At 44.8% G+C, this 23965-nt stretch overlaps 1 protein-coding gene across 3 annotated transcripts in view; it reads left to right on the top strand.

The window, feature by feature from the left end:
- The first annotated feature begins 5280 nt into the window (after positions 1 to 5280).
- LOC147429886 (retinal-binding protein) overlaps positions 5281 to 23965 on the top strand; it is a 139056-nt gene continuing 120371 nt past the window's right edge. For all 3 annotated transcript variants that reach the window (XM_086496085.1, XM_086496082.1, XM_086496084.1), the window contains exon 1: positions 5281 to 5520. In XM_086496085.1, coding sequence (XP_086352211.1) covers positions 5361 to 5520 — 160 coding nt within the window. In that variant the 5' untranslated portion in view covers positions 5281 to 5360. The remainder of the gene's footprint in view (positions 5521 to 23965) is intronic.

Genomic DNA, 23965 nt, shown 5'->3' with positions numbered 1-23965 from the left:
CATAAAGCATGAGTATGCTCGCATTCTAACACCGAAAAGTACACCGACTCACCAAGGTGCAGTCTAATCATAGACTTGCATAACTCATCAAGCTCCTCCCATTGAAACTGAGTAATGTGCATATCTTCATTTCTAGCCGCATAGGCAATAGGCAACTTTTGCTTCTTTTGGACAAGCACATCGTGCATTTGGTTCTTCCAAAGCTGAAAATTAGTGCTATGAAATTTCTTTATGTCATAAATGTCACGGTCCTTGCTAGTAGACATGGTGACAAAACTATCAAAAGATTCTAGGAGAATTTTGGCAGAGTCTCCTTTGTATTTGGGACTATGTCAACCAAAATACGAGACAAAATGACCAAGTATGTCACTCACAAAGCATAAAACAGGGCAATGCCTCTCAAAAGCACATTGTATAGCGACCAATTGAGGCACATAAACTGTCGAACTGACCATAGACCGCCAACTTGGCATCAGAAGCACCTATACCACTCTATACATGTCCTATGACGAGGCCTCGTAAGGGATGCTCCAGCTACCTGTATCACTGAAGGTATCTCCAATTTGAGAATACCCTAGCTCAATGAAAACCTCATGCTATCGACCCTCAACAACATAGGTTATGCAACAAAACGTATAGCCAAGTCTCAGAAATGGCTATCATCTGGACCAAGTCTCAAAAATGGTCGGGATTGCCGTACTAGCTGCTTAGTTTTGAGTTTCTACCAATTAGTGCCAGTTTTTTGCAGCAAGTTGCAAAAAGATGAAGTTCCCCTATATTCGGCTGTGTCTAGATATTGGACTCTAAGTGAAGTGGCACACCTTAGAGCCAGCCAAATGTCACGCTTAGCAACCGGTCAAGCCGGTTGCCATTCATTTTCCGTGCCTTGAAATTTTTCAAGGCAGTAGGGTAGGGGGGATGTTTAAACCAAAAGGGTGATTGAGCAGGGGAGGGTTTGAACACACGTCCACACGATTAAACTCTAGAGCTCAACCACTACACTAACGGCGTTGGATGCTCAATCCCCACTTGCAATCAGCTATAGATTAAACTAAAGAGCAGGTTGCACCCACGTGGAAAGAGGAAGGGGGGGGAGGGGGGTTCTTTATGTGTACGGGCGGCCCCGGTCTCACTGGTTGCGCCACGTATGCAAAGAGTCCGATTATTAGGACCAACCCCTATATTCTGGCCTATAGGCGGGTTGCTCCTGCTATCCGGTAACTAGGTTGATGGTTAGAGGCAGTAAGGCATCATGGGTGTGAGGGAGAAGCTACCAGAGAAGGTAGGTGGTGATTGTTGAGGAAAGAGAGGAGGCAACAGAGCCATGCAAGCATGATTTATACGTCTGTGTAGACGGATCCAGAGCCCTCTCTTAACCTAGAGCAGGACAAGTGCGGTTGGATCTGGAGCCCTCCTTCAATATCTAAGCACAAACCTTCAACAATTTTGCAAAAAGAGGCAAACTACCTAAATGGTACGAAGTTTTTTTGAGCTCTCGAAAGTGTCAGAGCGAGAATCAGGTACTGAAAAGTTGGCTTTGTATGGGAGAGAATCTGAAGCGTTTAAAGTTTTTACTTCGTTAGCATAGACGCAGATTTAATTTTGGTTGGAGGTTCATCCACGTGGCCTCGTTAAAAATAGTGGCTTTTGCAATCCGTTCTCTCTCTCTCTCTCTCTCTCTCTCTCTCTCTCGTCGGCTAGATCTTTAAGGTCTCTTGGGATAGTTTCCTACGAGGTTAAAAATCTATTCTTGTTCTTTTTCTTCTTCTTCTTCTCCTTCTTCTTCTCTCTCTCTCTCTCTCTCTCTCTCTCTCTCTCTCTCTCTCTCTCTCTCTCTCTCTCTCTCTCTCTCTCTCTCTCTCTCTCTCTCTCTCTCTCTCTCTCTCTCTCGGTTGACAGAAAAGCCGTCACACCCACGTGCTCTATTGATCCGAGCGGTCTGCCACACACACCCGCTTCTAATGATGCAAGCCACTGCGGAGACCATGATGAGGATTCACGAGTCAAGGCCATAATGTCCATTTAAGGAATTGGCTTTCATAGAGTTATTATGGCTGAATCCAGGCTTCCTCTCGTATGTGCATATGTGTGGATGGCAACAGACGCCATGGCCAAAGTTACCCTTGGCTCATCCAGATAAGAAGGCCCCTATCTATGGATTGGTTATCGAATATGTGAGGCTGAGAGACTGGAAAATTCATTTTGATATTGTTAGTCAGGGTCTGCTGCAAATAGTTGTCGTGCTTGGCAATGCCTTGATCGATATGTATGCCAAATGTGGCACGGGATATCGTCTTTTGGAATGCACTGATTGCAAGATATGCCCAACGAGGTCCAAGCCAAGAAGCTCTGGGTGTGCATCTTGCACGCACGTGGCTCTATGCAAGATGCTCTTGAAAAGAGATGGCATGCTTGGCATTGCCTTGGTCGATATGTATGCCAAATGTGGGACACTTCAACAAGCACGAAAAGTTCTTGAGGAGTTTATTGTTCAGAATGACATCAACTGAATGCGGGATACGCACACAAGAGCAAGGAAAGAAAGCTCTAGGCTGTTTTCAGCGGATGCAAAGTGAAGGCCTCTGTCCAAATTCAATCACCTACGCGTGCATCTTGAAGGCATGTGGCTCTATGGAAGATGTTGATATGAGCTTAAAAATTCACTTGATATTGTTAGTCAAGGACTGCTACAAAAAATTGTCTATCCCTTCCTCTCCCATGGACAATGGCTCTGTACATATGGCGAAAGAATTTCATCACTTCAACTCATGGTAATGATGATTCTGTATTTTGAGAAGTATCCATGCGTGAGACCTACTACTTACTCTTGCAAACAAAGACTCAAGTCCCAAAAGAAAGCTAATAGATCAAAGCAACACAAGGCAAGAGCCAGAAAGCTCTTGGCTATTCTCCAGAGAATGCAAAGCGAGGGTCTCTCTCCAGATGCAATCACATACACATGCATCTTGAAGGCATGTGGCTATACGAAAGATGCCGATATGGGCTTAAAAATTCATTCTGATATTGTTAGACATGGGCTATTGCAAAAAATTGTCGTGCTTAGCAATGCCTTGGTCGATATGTATGCCAAATGTGGTGCTCCTATGCGGGATGTCGCCTATTGGAACACACTAATTGCAAGATATGCCCGACAAGGGCCAGGCTAGGAAGCTTTTGGTTGTTTTCAATAGGCGCAAAGCGAGGGCGTTTCTCCATATGCTATCACCTACGTGTGCATCTTGAAGTCATGTGGCTCTATCAAAATGCTCTTGAAAAGAGATGTCGGGCTTGGCATTGTGTAAGTCGATATGTGTGCCAAGTGTGGTGCACTTCAAAAAGCACAAATTGAAAGTGATTGAGTCCTCATCATGGTCTTCATGCATGTGAACTAAAGCTGGTGCACCAAGTCAAAAGTGAGTTGTGTTGCTTCACATCAAAAAGTTGCATATTTAGGATCATACTGGTGAGTGTGTACGTTGGTTGATGTGTATGCCAATTGTGGTGCCAAAAAATATCCACAGAGAGGCAAAAAATCCACTAATAACTCCAAGGAAGAAGCAATACTCGCAACACAAATCAAGCGTAGACACGAAGAGCATGACGACGAGTCAAAAACATGGCTATGGCAAGGAAGCTCTGGGATGTTTTAACCAAACACGAAGGGAAATCCTTTCTTTAGTTCAAATGCATTCACACATGCTTGCACCTTGACATCAGAGAGACAATGTGCTTGGGACTAAGAGATTTCTCAATGAGATTGCTAGTTAGAGACTATTGGAGAATGATGAAAAGTTCTTTACGGCCATAATCTCTAGAATCTCATCACTTGGAGTGTATTGATAGTAGGATATGTGCAAAGAAAAGGCATTTTTCCAAATGCATTCACCCAAGCTTGCACCTTGAAAGTTGGTCACCTTATGCAAGACCTTCACATGGGTTTTGACAATTCATGATGTAATTGCTAGTCATGGCCGTTTGAGGGGAATATCATGCTTAGTGGTGATTTGATCAATATGTATGCCGAATGTGGTGCCCTCACGGAACTACCTAAAGTTCTGGATGAGCTTTTTCTACGAATAGTCGCCTTTTGGAGCATGCTGATCGACAGGGTTGTGGCGAGGCAGCTCTCGGCTATTTTAACCATATGAAAAGTGAGGGTTTCTCACCAAACAAAGTCTCTTGGAGTGCTTTTATTCGTGGATATGCCAAGCAAGAGCAGGCAAGGAAGCTCTGAAAGTTTTTTTTTTCTTAGATGCAATACGACCTAGGCATGTTCTTGATGACCATTTTGCATGAAATGTTGCATGTCAGATGCATTGAATGATGGGAATGGCATCTCTTGCAATCCATTGGTCACAGGATATGCACCACAAGAGCAGGGCCAGAAAGCTCTAGACTATTTTCAACTTCCTATCTGGAGTGTGGACTCTTGGAATGCACTAATTGCAGGATTTTCCCCACAAGAGAAAGCTCTAGTCTGGTTTTAGCAGATGCGAAGCGAGCGCCTCTCTCCAGATGCAATGACCTACTGATGCATCTTGAAGGCATGCGGCTCTATGCAAGATGCTGATGTGGGCACAAAAATTCATAATTATATTGTTAGTCAGAGGGTATTGTAAAAAGATATCGTGCTTGTCACTGTCTTGGATGTATGCCAAATCTGGTGCATTTGAGAAAGCACCAAAAGTGCTTGAGGAGCTTCCTATCCAGAATGGCGTCTGATTCCGGGATGTCAACAAGAGCAACATTTGAAGATTCAACAAGAGTATTCTCTAGGGATATATACTCTTGTTAAATCTTCAATGACACAACCATACTTACACAAATGACAAGAATGCATAAAATAAAATAGAGCGAGATTGAATCGAAGAATTAATACAATTTAAAAGCTAAGGATATATTTAGACATATAAAAATTGAGACATCAAGATTGTTGCATTGTAAACACAAGACCATGTCATCTTAAGGTAATAGGATTTGTGGAAAAGAAAACGCAAGCGCTCTCTCTCTCTCTCTCTCTCTCTCTCTCCCCAAGCTTTTCTCTTCTAGGTTCTTGTTTCTCTTACCTGAAATCACTTCAATCCAATACAAATGAGGCTAACAAAGCACTCTAGTTTTTTTTGAATCCAATGAAGTTACGTCGATGCTTTGGAGGGCTTAGGCTAACCAAGTAAAAATAGAATTTTTTGAACTAAATCAAACACATCCTAAAAAGAAAAAGCATTTTATGTATTTTTGTAAAAGTACATTATTAGTGTCGTTGAGAATATGCTACGTCTCAAAAGCGCTCCCCCCCCCTCCCTCCCTCCCCCGCTCTCTGTCGCGATCGGAAGCAGCTGAACTGCAGCAGCAAGGGGGCGATGGCGAGCACGGCGGGCCTGGTGCCAATCACCCGAGCTTACTTGGCCAAATTCTATGACAAATACCCATATACGCCTGCCTGCGAAGATATCTCCTCGCTCACTACATCCCTTCGCGATCACTACAGGCGCATGGAGGCTCAACTTCTTGTAAACTCAGGTGCTCTCTCTCTCTCTCTCTCTCACACACACACACACACACACACACACACACACACCCCTCACACAACGAGATCCGTAGCTAATACTACAGAGTTGCAAGATCTACATGCCAGGAAAAACGACGTTTGGGCATCTGTGTGTGTGCTTGTGCGTGTGTTTTTTTTTTTGGGGTATGTGCTTGTGTCTGTGTGTGCGTGTGTTAATAAATTTTTTATTGAGAGAGAGCGGAAGGAAAGTTTAAAAAAGTTGTATGAACGTCCTGTGGAGGCTGAAGTAGTCCTACAGGACCAATCAATGTACGACCAATCAAGTACATTCATTTTACATTGCATAAAAAGAAAGTACATGGAATGAAAAACTATAGCTCGGCGAAACTCATATGAATCATAAGAGTTCCAATTAAAATTGATGATTGCTCATTACATTAAATAGGGAGATAGGATGTCATGTTGAGAGTGGGTCTATACTCAGAGAGAGAGAGAGAGAGAGAGAGAGAGAGAGAGAGAGAGAGAGTTCCCACATATCTTGGACACTCTATGGGCACCTTTTGCTTGGCCAGTGGTGCTCTTATTAACCGGCTCAATTCATTTGGTTTTCTGGTTGAAGTTGAGGACTGCCGGTGGGAAGCGCAGGATCAGTTAGTGGGGAGTGCACGACCATGTCACTTGGTTGGCATGAGGTTAGATCTGTAGATATTTGGGTTGTCATATCGGCATTAATGTATAACTTGAGCAGCAGTTTTAGCCGGTCTTGGAGTCTATCAAGAGGAAGCTTTGCCATTGGTCTTTTATGATTTATCTTTGGCTGCCAGAGCTCTGATTGTAAGTCAGGTTTTTCTTGCGGCAACTTGGTTTACTATGGGCCATTGACAATGGTGCTACCAAGGACGTGATTTCTTGTGATTTACTATGTGACTCTAGGCCATGTGACGATAAGGTAGTCTTAAGAGACAACTCATTGGTCCCTATACATGTGAGGGGCCTGTGGAACGTATTGCAGACTTCAGAGGAAGAGTGCATGTCTCCCAAGTATTGTTTGTTCGTGAACTGCATTTCGATCTCCTATCACTGCAAGAGGTTTGTAGACAAGGAATGTAGCTGACTTTCACCTCTTTCTTCAGATTATGACTCACTAGCAATATATGTTACTCTCAGGCAAGTACTTGTGTTTTGAGACGAGAGAGATTGCTTTGGGGCAAGTTACCTTAGATCACTTCACAATTGGAGTGCCTTAACCCCTTGCCCCCATTGTACATCGTATCAATTATTCATTTGCCAAGGTTGGTTGGTTCAGGAGACTCTCTCTCTCTCTCTCTCTCTCTCTCTCTCTCTCTCTCTCGTGCGCGCGTGCTTTCTCCCCTTGGTCTCTACGCTTCTGCATCGTCGACTTTGACACACTACGTCCAAGAATCCCCATTCGTGAATTGTGGACACATCAGGTCCAAATACTTCGAGACAATGAACTTTGAAACACATCTTGTCCATAGTCCCGACCAACAACAATGGATTGGTGCACTCATCCATAATATTTTAGATACGTTTGATTGGTTCCCTGCCAGATGCATGTGTCTTGAACTCTGACCCACGGGTTCAAACATCGGTAACTTCAACTCAAACACAGGAGTCCAAATTAATTATAGGGAGCACTGCTTGCCCCTCTCTGCCACTCACAAACCTCTCTCAGGCTAAAGCTAATGGCGACAACTGCCTCTTGACTAGAAATCTGGTGTCATGGCCACTGTGGTTGCCACCACGTGTGCCATGCCTATCTCCTCTGTCAAATCTATATCACTGTTATCTTTGTTCAACTTGCCTTTGCCTTTGTCTCTTTGTGAGTTCCTGCTTCTGCCTTTGGCTTCAAACTCCCGAGCCAACAAAGCGTCGTGTCATATTTATAACAACTGCTGTCGGACGTCGTGGGTACCAAGGCAGCTAATTGAGTACTGGTACTGCCGTCCTTGTCAAGCTTGCCTTTGCCGTCGTCCTCTAGCAAACTCGTGCATTTGCTTTTGGCTTCACAATCTCGAGCCAAACAAATCGATGGTTTTCTTGAGAACTTCGCCGGTGCATAGGCCGCTAATTGGATGGTGGTCGATCTGCTATCCATAGCCTTCTGCTGGTTTTGGTTGATGTTGCTGGCGCTCGAGCAAGGGGGGGCCATGTTGCTCGTACAAGATCTGGAAATCTGGCTTCCTTCTCGTACTCCAATGGGTGGCGGCGCAATCCCCAAGCCGCTCCACAAACTCTGCACAAAGAGGTCCATATGAAATGGGCTCCAAGCTTTAATTCGTGTAAATGTGCTCCTCAAAAAGAACTTTCATGCCCCTCTCTTGAGCTCCAATCTCCGCTTCTTCCAAGCCGCTCCAAAAGCTCTCGAAACTTCTTCAAAAGAGTCTCCAAGAGAGACGATCTCTGCTCCGCAAATCCCAATTACGTACTTGTTCTACCTTCGCGGGATCTAGCTTGACGCCTTCTGCAGAAATGATATAACCCGGATAAGTAACTTCAGTGAGAAAAAACTCAGATTTCTTACCTGCAATGTACATCTGACACTCATCCAAACGGGTCAAAACCCTTTTTGCATCCTTTTCATGTTGTTCCCACGATGCATAAAAAATGAGAATATCATCAAGAAAGATGAACACACATACACCAACCATATCGCCGAAACGGCCTACCATGAGATGGTTAAATGTACCCATGACACCTATCAATCCAAAAGGCATAACCACATACTCTCATTGCCCTTGCTCTGTGCGAAAAGCGGTCTTGTAGATGTCGCCTTTGAATACCCTGACCTGATGGTAGTCGCCTTTGAATACCCTTTCCTGATGGTATCCACTTTTGAGATCGACCTTACTAAAAACCTTTGCCCCATTGAGCCTATCAAGGATATACTCAATGCGAGGCGTCTGAAACTTGTTCTTGACGGTCATTTTGTTCAACGCCCTGTAATCAACACACAAACGAGACGAACCATCCTTCTTGCGGACAAATAAGATAGGAGCAGCAAAAGGACTAACACTAGGACGTATGAATCCTCTGGCCACCAACTCTGTGAGTTGCCGCTCTAACTCTTCTTCCTGAGTTTTGTTCAAACGGTAGGGAGCCTTACTGACTGGCTATGCCCCCTCTGTGAGTTCGATGCGATGGTCCTCCGGTCGCTCGGGAGGGAGACAGGGTGGAAGATCATCCTGCAAATAGAGGTGCTCATACTTGGTAAACGAGCTGAATACTTGTTTGGAGCCTTAATGCTCTGGGTAAGTGGAGAGGCATAGATGAATGCCGCTTGTGCTCCTCTTTGTAATTCACGCTTCACCTGCACATAAAAAATGAGAGGTAAAGAATATAGACCCTCCTCATTATGAATGATCATGGGAGAGTCACTTTTGGCATTTAGATTGAGAGTATTGTCTGCCCAATCAATGAGAGGGTTGGCTCACGAAACCATCTAATGCCCAAAATCATATCACATCCTAAGAGAGGAGACACGACAAATTTTCTACGGAAGGACGCTTGTTGAGCAGTGAATAACACATCAAGGCTCTCTTGCGTAATGAGAGAGTCCATATCGGGAGCGAAGTCCGACACCTCGAGAGGAGTTGTCTGGCTAACCTCTAGGTGGGCTCTCTCTACAAGAGGCACCAATCACATCATGCATATTACCTGAATCAAACAATATGACAAAACGCTGACCCTTCACATGATCGTAACATTTAAACAGAGACTCATCAATGTGTGTGTCAGAAACATGTGTAGACTCAGATTGGTTCACTAAAGTGCTTGTGGTAGCTGTCGGTGCTTTGGGTTCTTTCGGTGGTGCTGTCTTAGGACAAGCCTTCTTAATATGACTTTTGATGTGACATTGATAACATTGACCTTTCTTAGCATAAATGACTTGTTCTTTTGGCGTTATGTATCCTCCTATAATCCCTTGTGCGGCTTTTTCATCCGGGGTTGGCTTAGGTTTAGCAGGTGTTTTAGCTTTACCCTTAGAGTCATTTTGAGAGTTCTTTTCCGAAGGATTAGAGGAAGATTGGCTAGAAGAGTTACTGTTCTTATCGTTCTTACTGTTGTGTGGGTTCTGAGGAGTCTAAGAGGTACTGTGAGAAGACTTGTTCTCCTTAGGCTTTCCTTTGTTGTGTTTCATCTCCTGTTTGAGATCTATTGGACCGAGTACTTCGACATCAAACTTGATATACTCGTCCAACTCAAAAAGGAATGCCTCTTTGCGCTTATCATCCAATTTGCATAATTGAGTGCCGAGCTGCAAAACACGATTAGAGAAAGACATAATTGGCATATCATTTTGCTTGAGACTGCGTCGATCGACTCTCAACCGCGCTAGGTACTGAGGTGGCATAAACTGCGCCTTGAGCTTGTCTTGGAAGTCAGCTCAATTGAAAGAAATGGGCATGCCTTCTTCGGCTTCCTCTAGGTGCGCGGCCAATTGTGCCTCTTGCCATGCGTGATACCATTTATGGCATCACCGGAAAGATACTTGGCTGCGGTCAAAACTTTGCTATTTTGTGTTTTCTTAGTTGTCGCAAAGTAAGCATTAAATTGATGCAACCAAGAATGAATAACATTAGTATCCATCTTATCGTCGTACTTACTGAACGTCAACTTCTCAGTGATTGGATTGTTGGAGTCCACATCTCTGCTTGTGCTACTTGATGAATTGCCCACATCTTTGACCGGCTCGGACTTCGAGGTGAGTACCTATAGGACCAACTCTTGCATGCGTTGATCTCTCTGCACCTCACACTCCCCAAGGCCGCTCGCCTTTCTTCGGCCATTTTGCATTGAGCTTCGCGTGCTTGCTCACGCTCAAGCTCCATAGCTGCCTTTCTTTCTTCGTGCTCGCGATCCAAGACTGCCTTTATTTCTTCGGCCCCAAAGCGCGCTTGATCACGCTCAGGATTCAAGGTGGCGCGTTGTGTCTCATGTTGTAGCATCATGTCCATCATCGACTTGACCAAAGCCTCCATAGGATTTGGTACAGGTGTAGATGGGGAGGGGGAGGGTCGGAAAAGAAGTGGTGGGGAAAATTCTTCGCCACCACCTCCACTCTCATCACCTTCACGCAAAGTATCCATTTCGCTTTGGGTGATGACCATACACTGAGATCTTGGGTACTTAAGTTCTCGAGGAACTTGGGTTCTTGAGGTTCTTGGGTTCTTGAGGTTCTGTAGCTTGCAATCGGTGTTTGAGAAGGCTTTTCTCTTACCCGAACTTGACTCTTCCCCGCGGGCTCACCCTTGGCGGCCTTGCGCTCACACCAAAGTTGCTTTTTCCCACCTCATGTTGATTGGCCGGCCGCTAAGTGCACGGTCCGCTCTCAATGAGTAATAGAGGAACAAGGGGAGGCTGGACAAGCCCTTCTTTCTTGGGTTACCTGACACTCTTCAAAAACACGATTAGGAATCGACACGTCCATGTGGACTTGGGTTACTTGTGACCGCAACAAGCAGAAAATTTCTTGTGGTTCTTTCCTTGAGTAATACAGAACACTGCCAAAGCTCTGATACCAATGTAAGATGCAGCAGAAGTGAATGTTGATATTGCTCAAGATGAGTGCTCCGAACTGTGCTCAAGGGTTCCTTTTACTTACGGAAGGGAGAGCCTTCCGTTCTTTAGAGAGAGAATGCAATGATCACAAACAAAGTGAATGCTACTGTGAATGAAGGTGCTGAGAGAGAGAGAGAGAGAGAGAGAGAGAGAGAGAGAGAGAGAGAGAGAGAGAGAGAGAGAGAGAGAGAAGAATACGACACCAGACGGTTCTGAAACCCTCCTCCAAGGGCCCCCCTCTCTATGGCGAGAGAGGTCTATGCTATAGATTGCACAAATCTGGTACAATGGTCTAGATGCAATGGACTTGCTGACGATGTCGACGACAATGATGACGGCGCCGAGGATGGGCTGAAAACGCTAGGGCTGAAATATTGAAATCAGCAAAACGCTGACTTTCGGCTGACCTCTGACACTATGTCGGTGAGGATGGCGATGATGATGACTTGACGACAATGCGCTGAAAACGCAGTTGCTGAAAACTGAAAACAGCGGGCTGAAACTGTAAACACTGGCTGACTCGACGGTACGGCAAGGATCTGTTGTGGGTAGTTGAGATCTGCGAGGCTAGGGGCTGAATCTGCTGTGCTAAGGGCTGAAAGCTGAAAATGCTGATGTGCTTGGCTGATCTGACGTCTTGAAACTGCAAATGCTAGGCTTGATCTGCTACAAGAAAATGCCAAAAAACGTTGGGGCTGATCTGCTATAGAAAACGCCAGAGGATCTTGTTGGCTGAAAATGCTAGGCTCTTTGTCGGTCTTGCTGAGAAGGTGCACTGCAAGTTGCTAGAACTTCTTCTGCTTCTTCTGCTTCTTTTGCTAAAACTGGGCGCCCCATGCCTGCCTATATTGCTGAGGAAAACTTGGTCAAGCAGTCTCCTATAGCCCACGACCTCATGGAATTGGTCAACAATGCATATGCTGGGTGGTACTGGGTGTGCAATTAGAGGATATGCTACTACTCTAAGTGCTTGGACATGCACGGCCTGTTCACAGGCTCACAAAGGTGCTAGAACACTTCCTAAGCTGACCTGAACCCTAGACCTGAGATAGGTTGTCCACATGCACATAGGGTTAGATGTGCACGTGACAATCCGGTACCAATCCTGCTTTCATCTTGCCTATTCTGCCATGTTCCTTTGCTGCTCTAGAACTCTCTTGCCTGTCTTCAGTTTGTCCTTTTTGTGGCTTTTATGGGGCACTTTGCGGAGATGTGCCCTTGTTCCCCGCAACCAAAACACTTTCCCTCTTTGAGATCGTTAGCCCTTTCTCTGAGAGTCAATCGGGGTCGTGTATCTTTCTTTTCCTGGGGGTTCTTTTTTCTTTCTTTTTTCATTGTTCGACGTCTGTTTGGTCCTTTGAATCAAGATTTCATGAGTGGGATAGGTCAAATTCCCCGAATGTATCGAGAACCCCCGTTTTGCATGACTTTTTAATTCTTGAATAGAGTCAGACTTTTGTTCAAGGCAGTAATCTCGGATCTCTGTAGGGAGTCCGCAACAAAACAACTCAATCTGTTCCTTAAAGGTGACCTTCTTAAATGAAGAGGTCGGTAGAAAAGAATCCCAAAACCTCTCGCAATATACATTCAAAGAATCTCCCTCGGTCATCCGAAGATGGTTCCAAGCAGTTCTTACATCTCGTTCATACTCCCAAGTCAACCGAGAAGAAATAAAGAGCCGTTTCAATTTCAATCACTTGATTGGGGCTTCTTTCCTCAAAAGAAGAGTGGACCACCATGTTCGAGCATTTCCTTTTAAAAATGATGCAGCTGTCACAAACTGCTAACGTGTCAAGTCACTGAAGAGCAGAGTCAACCTTTAGATCACGGCGGAGGGGCCTTAAACCTAGGAAGAACAAGCAACAACAGAAGAAGTCCTACCTGCTTATGGGACCCCGTTCGATGGGGCCGAAGTGACATGAAGGGATTAAAATAAAGTAGGACCCCCCCCCCCCCCCCCCCCCCCCCCACACACACACACACACACACACACACACACACACACAGACTTGCATAGCTGATGACGTGGCAACAATATGGACGCTCCGGAAATTGCGTTGACATGTTGACGTGGCGGCAGTTGTACGGATTTTTATAAATTACGCTGACAACTTTTGGGCATTGCTTTTGGACCAGATGCTTTTGAGTTTGAAGGCTTTTCATGTAAATTGCTTTTGGGCCTAGGGCCTTTAAATATGAGGCCATGGGCTCATTCTCTGGCATGCTTCCTAGAAAAGGTGCAGAGTCTAGAGTACCGGCTTGTATTGTGTTGCTGCAATATAAAGAAATATCGAAAGGGATGCCGAGGTTTGGGGCCGTGGGGTGGAATTCTGCCACTCCGTGTCGCGTGTCGTCTCTCTCTTTTAGTTCAGGTGCCCATCTTGTGAATTACGCTGACAACTTTTGGGCATTGCTTTTGGACCAGATGCTTTTGAGTTTGAAGGCTTTTCATGTAAATTGCTTTTGGGCCTAGGGCCTTTAAATATGAGGCCATGGGCTCATTCTCTGGCATGCTTCCTAGAGAAGGTGCAGAGTCAGGAGTACCGGCTTGTATTGTGTTGCTGCAATATAAAGAAATATCGAAAGGGGTGCCGAGATTTGGGGCCGATACTCTCTGGGGTGGAATTCTGCCACTCCGTGTCGCGTGTCATCTCTCTCTTTTAGTTCAGGTGCCCATCTTGTGACAGTGGTATCAGAGCATCAAGCGTGTGCTTTTTTGAAAGCATACAGGTCCTACAAAAGAGCAGACAGTGCAAACCAGAGACTACTGGAATTTTATTTGAGAATCTTCGAGTCCCGATCCCAGACTCCCGTCTTCATCGCTCTGTCTTACAGGGCATAAGCCATAAAGAACCCAAGACGCCATATGGCATTCATGGATTCAACAGAATATTTGCAGTTTCTGCTCGACGAGCTTCACGACGTTCTTTTGCGGCATCCACAACAGAATCTTTCCATGCTGTGGAGTTTTCAACAATTTTTGAACTACATGTTACCCCCTCTGATGCCCCAGGTGGTACCTCCCCCTCCGGCACCGAAAAGTACGAGAGCTTCCAACCGGCAACCTTCTTAGCCGTCTGTTCCGATCTGGGGATTCTTTAGGAATATGGTGCAGCCATCTGACCCTGATCCAGTGCAACCGCCTTTGCCACTGCCATTGCCCCCACCTCCACCACCACCACCGCCACCAGGCTTCAATGGTTGGAGCCCATATGGATACCCTTATTATCCATACCCGGGATATGCGCCTAACCAACCCAAAGATTTCAAGGATGGCGGCATGACAGTCAAATTTTTCACTTTTTTCGGGGTGAAAGATCGGAAGAAAGCATTGCAGTTCCTACAGCAATTCGACAACATCTATGCTTTGGGGGACTATACAAAAGAATCCAAGATTTCTGGAGCAGCAGGATTTCTTAAAGCATTAAAGATAATGCTATGCAATGGTGGAGTTCAATCGCGATACAACCACATGCTCCAAGGACCTGGCAAGCTTTCAAGACAGTTTTTGCACGTAGTTACATGACTTTTATGTTTGAAATGTGGATATTGGCAGAGTGGGGCTACTTGAAAATGCTTGCCACCAAAGGTTTCTCGACATGTACCTTACGGTGTCCTTCTTTAAGTTCATTTCCTTGGAGGACCAATGTGAGCGCTACACCATTGGACTACCATCACCATTGCAGGAATATTGTCTTTCCAAGCAAGTCCCTACTATGCAAGAGCTTATGAACTGTTATGTCCAACTCTTAGGAGAGGGGATCTAGCCCAGACGCCGTCGGGATGGGCGTCCAGTGTCCGGGCGGACGTAGTGTGAACACGGCCAGTGTGGCAGGCCATTATTATAAAAGGGAGGCCAAGGCCTCATTTGCAGTTATCGACCCCCACTGGCAGAGTGCTAGTGGTTAGCCTGCGAGGCTAGGAGTGTGCGAGGTCACCTCGAGGAGGTGAGGCCGAGTGGTATGGGCTCGGTCTTACAGGTGCACGCCTACGTCCTCGGACGTTGGCCCCAGCACGGGGGAGCTGCCGGATGGTGGCTATGGTCGGGTGGTTCGTCCGGCGCGTGTCTGTAGGAGGTCCATGTAGGCGGGAGATCCACTCCTTGAGTTCGTTTCATGGTATCAGAGCTGGCCTGGCTACGGGATGGACTGTGTGCACACCTATAGATTGGTTTAAGTCGGATAGTCTTTATTTCATGCAATTTTTGATGAATTGGCTATTTAATTAATTGTTTTTCTTCTCATTAGCGTGGGTGCAGGTGGAATTTAATATGTCTTTTGGCTGTTTTTTGACAAAAATTAGCAATTTGACTGGTGGGATTATTGATTTTCGATGAAAAATCAGAGAATTAAACATTGTGGTTGTCAAATTTTCAGAAAACTTATCAAATCCAGCATACTCTGACTCTCTATGTTTCTCTGTATGCAGTTGCAACACAGAGAGAGAGAGAGAGAGAGAGAGAGAGAGAGAGAGAGAGAGAGAGAGAGAGAGAGAGAGAGAGAGTACCTCTCTCCTGCAAGCAAGGGACGTGGAGGGAAGAGACAGCGTGGCTTTTCGCTTGAATGCTTGTCGCGTGTGTGGCACAAGCGTCCACAAGCCCCCCCAATTGTACTCGCGCTCATCCTCTCTCCACCCGTTGGCAGCACTTGCAGCCCTCGCTGATTTTTTTTAACGCTGCTAGCCTTTAGGCCTTGCCCTGTTATAAAATAGCACGTTGCCTTGTTTTTTTTTCACTCTACTAAGTGGCCTTTTATTGAAGTGGCCAAGGACACTTGAATTTTTTTTAAAAAAAAAGGGCCCGGACATTTTGAGTTTTTAAGAGAGTATAAAACCGCAAAAAAAAGGTCACTTACAGAGAGTGAATTTCCTTGCAGAGAAACAGCCCTTTGTTCCTCTCTACTGCTCCTCCCTCTCACTTGCTCGCGCTCCCGCGCTCCCGCCATCACCTCCTTGCCTTCGGATGCGTACGTCGACGCATAGCGCTCTTCGGAGTTCAATTTCTCTTGATCAACAAGTGCAGAAAAGACCCAGTTTCGCGTGAAACTTCTAGTTTTTCACGCACTTTATCATGGATTCCTCTAGCTCGGATGTGCAGCGTGACGATACGCCATGTAATGTTCAAATTCATTCACTCATGCTCTCTACACATGGATTACAAGTACTTTTCAGAGCTTTGACTAGCGTGTTACTACTCTGGAAAACGCGAACTTTATGATGAACATTCGCTTGGCTTCTCTCTCGAAGGGGTCGTGCAAGGGCTTAGTTCCCGACTTAGCACTCTGGAAAATATGGCCCAGTCGATGACTGCGCGTATTTCCGATGGTGAAACCCATCTCTAGCAATTACGAACGCAGATTGCTGCTTTTGGGCGTTCACAGGGTGGTCCAACTGTCACGATTCCGTACAAAACTACAAATTTCTTTGGGGAGGAGAAAGAATGTACGGAATTGGCTGTAAATAATTGGTTGCATCAGTGGACCACGTATTTTGACCTCCATGGGGAGCATGATAAACGGAGGATTCAGACGATTCCTCTCTATTTGCGCAATAAGGCGCTTACCTGGCGGGGCGACATGACAGCGAAGCCTACGACGTGGGCTGATTTTTGTGTGGAATTCAAGAGGGATATCGCCAAAATGGATCCTTTGAAAGCTTACGCCAAATTACAAAGTCTTTTGATGAAAGCTCTATCTTTTGATAAGTACACAATAGCTTTCAGAGAAGCGCTCACCTTCTGCAAGGTGGATTCCACGCACGCCGTGCACATGTACCTGCTGGGATTGCATGAGGATTACCGTTGGGCCTTAATCAAGGACAATCCCCGACTGACGTCGAGGATCCAGTGGCAAAGGCCAGGACGTTCCATTTGATAAATGGAGCGAATTATGAGAAGAAAAGAACTGCAGACCATCAATCCGGTGAGGGCGCTTCGAGGAAGCGACCCCGATTCCAGCATAAGTCCAAATCACCGCCGAGATCTTCTCAGGAGAAAAAGAAAGCCAAAAATGCTTCAATTGCTGATGCAGTGAAGAAGGGGGCTTGCTTCGGATGTGGCCAGACGGGTCACCAAATCAAGGATTGTCCCAAGAAGAAGACAAAGAAACCGCAAGGTCGTCCTTCGGTTCAGATTCACGAGATCTCAGGTAACTCTGATGTCATTCAAGTTGAAATCCATCATTAAGCGCATATTTCATGCACTAATTGTACTTTTAACACCAAAGTGTTTGATAAACACGATCTTCTTCGTTTTCCCGGGAAGATCAATGGTCACGACGTGACTCCTTGATAATGGAAGCTCACACAATTTTGTGGATGTAAAATTGGTGTAGAAATTGAGCCTGCGGACGTGGGACAATGACCATAAGTATCGCGTGAAGATGGCTCGTGGCGAGGATACGGATGTATGGAGCTGGATGGTTCCAAATTTGTTGCTTGAGCTTGCTGATTACAAAGAGAACCTGGATTTCCACATCATGTGCCTGGACAGAGCATATGTTATTTTAGGAATTCCATGGTTTTATGATAAACAAAACTCATTGTATATAGACTATATACATCACTCTCTTGTTTTTGTTAAGCAGGACATGCCTTATGTATTTGTGTCGCTTTGTAATCAGAATTTTGAAAATAATGGTTTTGCAATACCAGTTGTTACTGCTTTAGAATGATACAAAGTCTTCTGATGTTACTTTTATCAATGTGTACCATTTGCTTGGTTTGATTCATTAGTGCTTGGTACTTCTGTCGCTGAATTTTGTAAAAAATGTTTCATGTTCTTTTGTTGAACTTGGGGATTCCGACGAATCCAACTTTATCCGAGAAATCATGACTGATTTCAAGGATGTTTTTCCTGATGATCTACCTCCTGGCTTGCCGCCTTCGAGAGGAGTAGATCATGGCAATGAGTTAGTGGTTGGTAGTCAGCCCTTCTCAAAGCAACCCTATCGGTTTAGTAAAACCGAGGAGGACGAGATTCAACGGAAGCTGAAAGATTATCTTGACCGAGGTTTTGTTCGGCCAAGTAAATCTCCGTGGGGAGCGCCAGTGTTACTTTCTCGAAAGAAGGATAACACTATGCACTTCTGCGTGGATACAAGGGGTTGAACAAGCTCACTTTCAAGAACAAGTATCCGCTCCCATGCATGGACGATCTGATAGATCGGCTCCATGGAGCGTTGTATTTTACGAAGATAGACCTGCGATCAGGCTATCACCAGATACGGATCAAACTGGAAGATATTCCTAAGACAGGTTTCCATACGCGTTATGGTCACTACGAGTTTTTGGTCTTGCCTTTTGGTTTGACCAATGCTCCAAAGTGTTGCCGACACGTGGAGAGAGAGGATGAGCGCGAGTACAATTGGGGGGGGCTTGTGGACGCTACGGTTCTTCTGCTTTCTTCTAGATGCAAAAGAAGATTGACGGCCCAAGTAACTGGGGTAGTCAGTCCCCTTCTTGCTCTTCTTCAATTGCTTTTTCGATTGATTCTTCGTGTCCAAAAGCTGATTGATCGGGATCTGAACCATGTCATGATTGTGATGTGTTCTTCATGATTGTATTACCTTTCTTGCCTGGTTCTCTTGTAGATACGAAGACATACCAGATCAGAGACCCCTGTTCTCGAAAGGATGTACCTCTTCGTCCAAGAGTCGCATCTATTCGGCGAATAGCCATGCCTCTTCGGCGAATGGCTGCACCTCTACGCCGAATGGTCACGACTCTACAGCAGAGAGACACGACTATTGGCCTAGGGTCATGTCTTTTGACCAAGGGTCACATCTCTTCATTGTGTCCCTTCAGATTCTATATAAGAACGCCATTGTAACACATTTCAATCAATCAAACATTTAGTCTCTGAGTCTCTTGTTCTCAAGTTCTGTTCAGAGTTCAATTTTCATTTAAGTTTAAGTATGAATAAACACACATAATAAGCGTGTTCTTCACAGTGGTATCAGAGCAAAATTTTTCCCGGGCCTTTGGACTTGGCGTCTACCTAGCTTCGTCGTTGCCTACCCTTCCCGCAACCCTCACCTCGTGAGTAGTATGGCAGCAGAGGAAAGATGGTGGCCAATTGCCTACGTGTATGTGGTAACTCTTAATTGTTCTCTTTAATTCAGAGGAAAAAAAAAGGAATATAAAGAGGGCAGACAGCAGTGTGTGCGAGTGTGTGGCGTACCCAGAATATATGTGTGGTGTGTACCCGAAGGCTCGTATGTACAACCGGTACATGTAGTGTTGTGCCTTTTCGCCGCACCTCTTCCCAAGCAGTAGAGCACATCACCAAGCGACATCCTCAAGCGACAGCAGAGTTCGCTATTACTGTGCACTGGCTGAAAATTTTTCCACGCTGGCTGCCTTACGAGCGTTGCTGAGTTTTTTTTACGCTGAGGGTTATTATTTTACGCTGGCTGCCTGACCCTTCATAAGCTTATAATTTATTAAAGTGCCCAGTCGCTCCAAATTTGGGTGACCGGTCATAAGAGGTGTTTCATTAACTTAACTAAGTTATACAACATGGCTACAAATGATTCCACGCAACGAACCAGCATCACAACAAAACTGTGCAACGCTGGCCTTCTTGCGATTATTTCTTCTGGCCACAAACTACGCGTCGCGGACTTTACCTTCTCATGGATGATGACGCATACGACGTGCCTGTTCCGTATCTGTCATACGTAGACGACGTGCCAGAAGAATCCTCCTCCCCGCGAGATTATAATCATCTCCGATTCGTCGGGACCCGACATCATACTAATTCCAGATTCTCCAGAGCCGGAAATTGCGGAGATCCTTGCGCCTATACCTATTCCTGCACCCATTCCAGAGCAGGCTGTTCGGGAAGTACTAGAGGGGATTCCGTCGCCCATGTACTCTCCCGAACCTCCGAACCCTCTCGAAAGAGAGTATCTGGTGCACATCTCGCAACGCCGTTTCGGTTCCAGAGGTGGTCAGTGTGGCGGATTACCATTCGGTGCAAGCAAATAGAGTTGCCACATTACGAGTACCTTTTGACTCGTTTCCCATTCGTCGCACATCATATTCCAGCTTGTTACGTGGATAACCTCTCCGAGATCCAGACTTCCCACACATTAATTCCTTTCCACGCAGAGGAAGTCGTGCCAGATTACACTCCATTGACTCCAGAGCTCGACGAGATCGAGGATTTTATGGAGGACGACCTAGCATTCGCTGAGTTCACGGAGCCACTGCACACACCGCCTACTTTACCTACAGGTTGGTCTTTTCTAGCCTCACCTCGCTACGAGCTTTGAGCTCGTCATGTCGGACTTAGGGACACAACAGGGACAGGTGGACGGAGCCGCACTCTTGGCCGCCATTCAGCAACAGTTTGAGGCCCAAGCTTCACGACAGGCCCAGTTCGAGTCTATGCTCCAATCCTTGTCAAATGAAGTGAAAGCCCTGACACAGCCGACACCTCAGCAGGACGGCAATTCTACATCTTCCGTACGCGGTGAAGATCAAGCCATGCTGGATCCACCTGATGAGGTTAACAATCCCGAACTTAAATATTTATTTCGATTAATTACAAAATCTAATTAAAAAAAAGTGGACATCAAACCCCCTGAACCTTACGATGGTCGACGCAATAAGCGGGTGATTGATCAATGGATTTTCAAGATGGACAATTATTTTAATAACCTTGACATAACGGAACAAAAAAAAGTAGCTTTGGCTGCTAGCCTCCTGAAAGACACTGCATTTCTTTGGTGGCAAAATCGGGTTGCCTTAGGAAAACAAACATTGACGTGGGCCGAATTCAAGCGCGCAATGTGCAAAGCCTTTGTGCCAGCAAGTGCTGATTTTCATGCGTGTTCCGCGTTACGCCACTTAAAGAAAACAGGCTCTGTGGCTGCTTACATATCTTAATTCCAACGATTGAACTTGGAGATAATGACCATTACTCCCGAGGATAAATTGCATTTTTTCGTTGATGGACTTGAGCCCACCCATAATGATGTACATAAGGCAAACCCCCCTACAGTTGAGGACGCCATTTCATATGTGGAACGGTTAGGTGACTTTTGTAGGGATCACTTTCCGCTTGGTCAAGCCGGTGATCGCCCATTTGGTCGCGGATCCTGTGTCCCCTTTCAAAACCAGCGTGATGTCTCTTATTCAGGCAATAGATCACATAATGGTTCTAATGTTTCACAGTCCCAATCAACTGCTAGTTCCTTGTCCCGATCTAGTGTTTGGAGTCCGAGAGCGCAGAATAGTAGGCCAAATTTTCAAAATGATCGGTCTAATTTTAATCGATGTCGTCGCGGCCGACAATCATTTCGGCAAAATTCTTACCGGGACAGACGTTCATATAAAAATCAAGCGTCAACTTCTGTTGCTCCTCCACAACAGTCCAGTTCACAACCCTCCAAAGATGGACTATGTACCCTTTGCGGTGGACCTCATCGTTGGTTCCAATGTGATAAGCGGCCTCAACCATCTAACCTGAGACGAAACGCTAATGCAGAGACACCTACAATGTTACCTTTTAATTCTGACCAGTTTGCCGATTCTACTTCACATCAAGACAGAGGCAAATGTGTTGTTAACACAATTCGCGTTTCCAAGGTCGCTACATTTTTAATGAAAAATGCCCAGAATACTATGCCCATACCGAGCAACTTGTCTAATCAAGTCTTAAGTCTCCTTGGCTTCATTCGTGGCAAACCAATTAACATTTTGGTTGATAGCGGATGTTCCAATAATTTTGTGAGCACCAACATTGTGCATCGACTACAATTACCTATTGTCCAGAGTACTCAACCGTAAGATGTTGAGTTAGCAAATGGGTCATTCTTAACGTGTAACACAATTGTTCAGCAGTTGCCCTTTGACGTTCAAGACTATCGGGACAGTCTCACTTTTGAAGTAATGCCATTATCCACTTATGATATGATTCTTGGTCAATGTTGGTTATACCAATATGACCCTCTGAACAGTTTCCGAGGACATACTAAAACTCTTTGCAAGGGTGGCCAGCTTCTTACTCTGAATGGCTTATTTCGTGTATAATTGGTGACTGTCGTTTCTGCATTGCAAGTTAAACGGATGGTACGCAAACCCGACAATTCTACAACACTGTTAATGATACGTAGCATCGATGATGATACAGTTGATACAGTTCAATCCAAACCAGCACCAAAGCCAGTAGCTTACCTTGAGCAACCATTCTATAAACCATACTTGGATCTTTTTCCTGATGACTTGTCGAGCACCTTACCTTCTCGTAGACCAGTGGATCATCTGATTGATCTCATTCCTGGCAGTGCTCCGCCTACACGAGCTCCGTATCGAGTCTCATATTCTGAATCTCAGGAAATTCAGAGACAACTAGCAGAATTATTAGATAAAGGTCATATTCGTCCAAGTAAAAGTCCTTTTGGTGCTCCAGTATTGTTGGTGAAAAAAAAAGATGGTTCGATGCGCTTGTGAATTGACTACCGCGCATTAAACAAATTATTAATTAAAAACAAATTTCCTCTTCCACGGATTAATGAACTGTTTGACCAACTTTTGGGTGCTAAAGTATTTTCGAAGATTGACTTAAAGTCTGGTTATCATCAAATCAGAATCAAAGCAGGTGATGAGTATAAAACGGCATTTAGAACAAAATATGAACATTATGAATTTCTGGTAATACCTTTCGGATTAACCAATGCTCCTGCATTATTTATGACCTTAATGAATGAAATTTTTGGTCCAGATCTGGATAAATTTGTCATCATTTACTTGGATGACATTCTGGTTTTTAGCAAGGATATTGGAGAACACAAAGAGCATCTTCGTTTGGTGTTTTTGGTATTACGGACTAATGTGCTTTATGTCAACAACAAAAAAAGCGAATTTTTCAAGGATCGGATCGAGTATCTTGGTCATGTTATCTCAGCTGATGGAATAGTAGTTGACCCTCAGAAAATCAAAGTCATTATGGAGTGGCCTCTTCCAACAACAATATTTGATCGTTCATTCTTGGGATTGGCAAATTTCTATCATACCAAGGTTTATAGATTTTCAGATATTGCTGCTTCTCTATCAGAGTTGACGAAGTTTGACAAACTTACGTGGTCTTCAGAAGCAGAAAAGTCTTTTAATGATCTCAAACAAGCCTTAACAACTACTCCAGTCATGGCTATTGCGGATCTTGCAAAACCATTTCTTGTGATGATAGATGCTTCAGATCGTGCTTCTGGTGGTGTATTAATGCAAAATGACAGGGTTATTGCATTTGATAGCAAGAAGTTTACTGCTATACAGATCCGTTATCCAGTCTATGACAAAGAGTTTATAGCCATTGTCCATGCATATCGTACATGGAAACATTACCTTTTGGGAGCTGACTGTGTTGTCAAGACAGATCATCAATCATTACAGTATATTTTTACACAACTAGTTATGAACCCTCGAGAAGGACGTTGGGTGGAATTTTTGGCAAATTTCCACATGATCATTAAATACGTACCAGGACTTCAGAATTCGGTAGCAGATGCACTTAGTCGAATGCCTCAAGCTACGAATATGGCAATTTCTACAGTTACATTTGATATTCCTGATTGTTTTAAAAATGAATACTTGACTGATCGAGATTTTGCTGAAATTTTTCGACTGCTTCGAACAAACACTCCTACACAGGCAGAAATGAACCTGGTTGCAGCTTATACAATGCAAGATAATCTGTTGTATTATGAGGACAGAATTTGTGTACCACATAATTCGCGTTTGCGAAAAATGATTATTCAAGAACATCATGAAGTACCTTATGCTGCTCATCCTGAAATCAACAAAATGTACAAATTATTGACAACTGTTTATTATTGGCCTCAAATGAAGCAAGATGTGGTGAACTTTGTCAAA

The sequence above is a fragment of the Adiantum capillus-veneris genome, chromosome 22 (assembly GCF_014529385.1).
Source record: "Adiantum capillus-veneris isolate H3 chromosome 22, ASM1452938v2, whole genome shotgun sequence".
NCBI lineage: Eukaryota > Viridiplantae > Streptophyta > Polypodiopsida > Polypodiales > Pteridaceae > Adiantum > Adiantum capillus-veneris.
The sequence above is the reverse complement of the archived record's forward strand: the minus strand, read 5'-3'. Positions and strand labels throughout refer to the sequence as shown.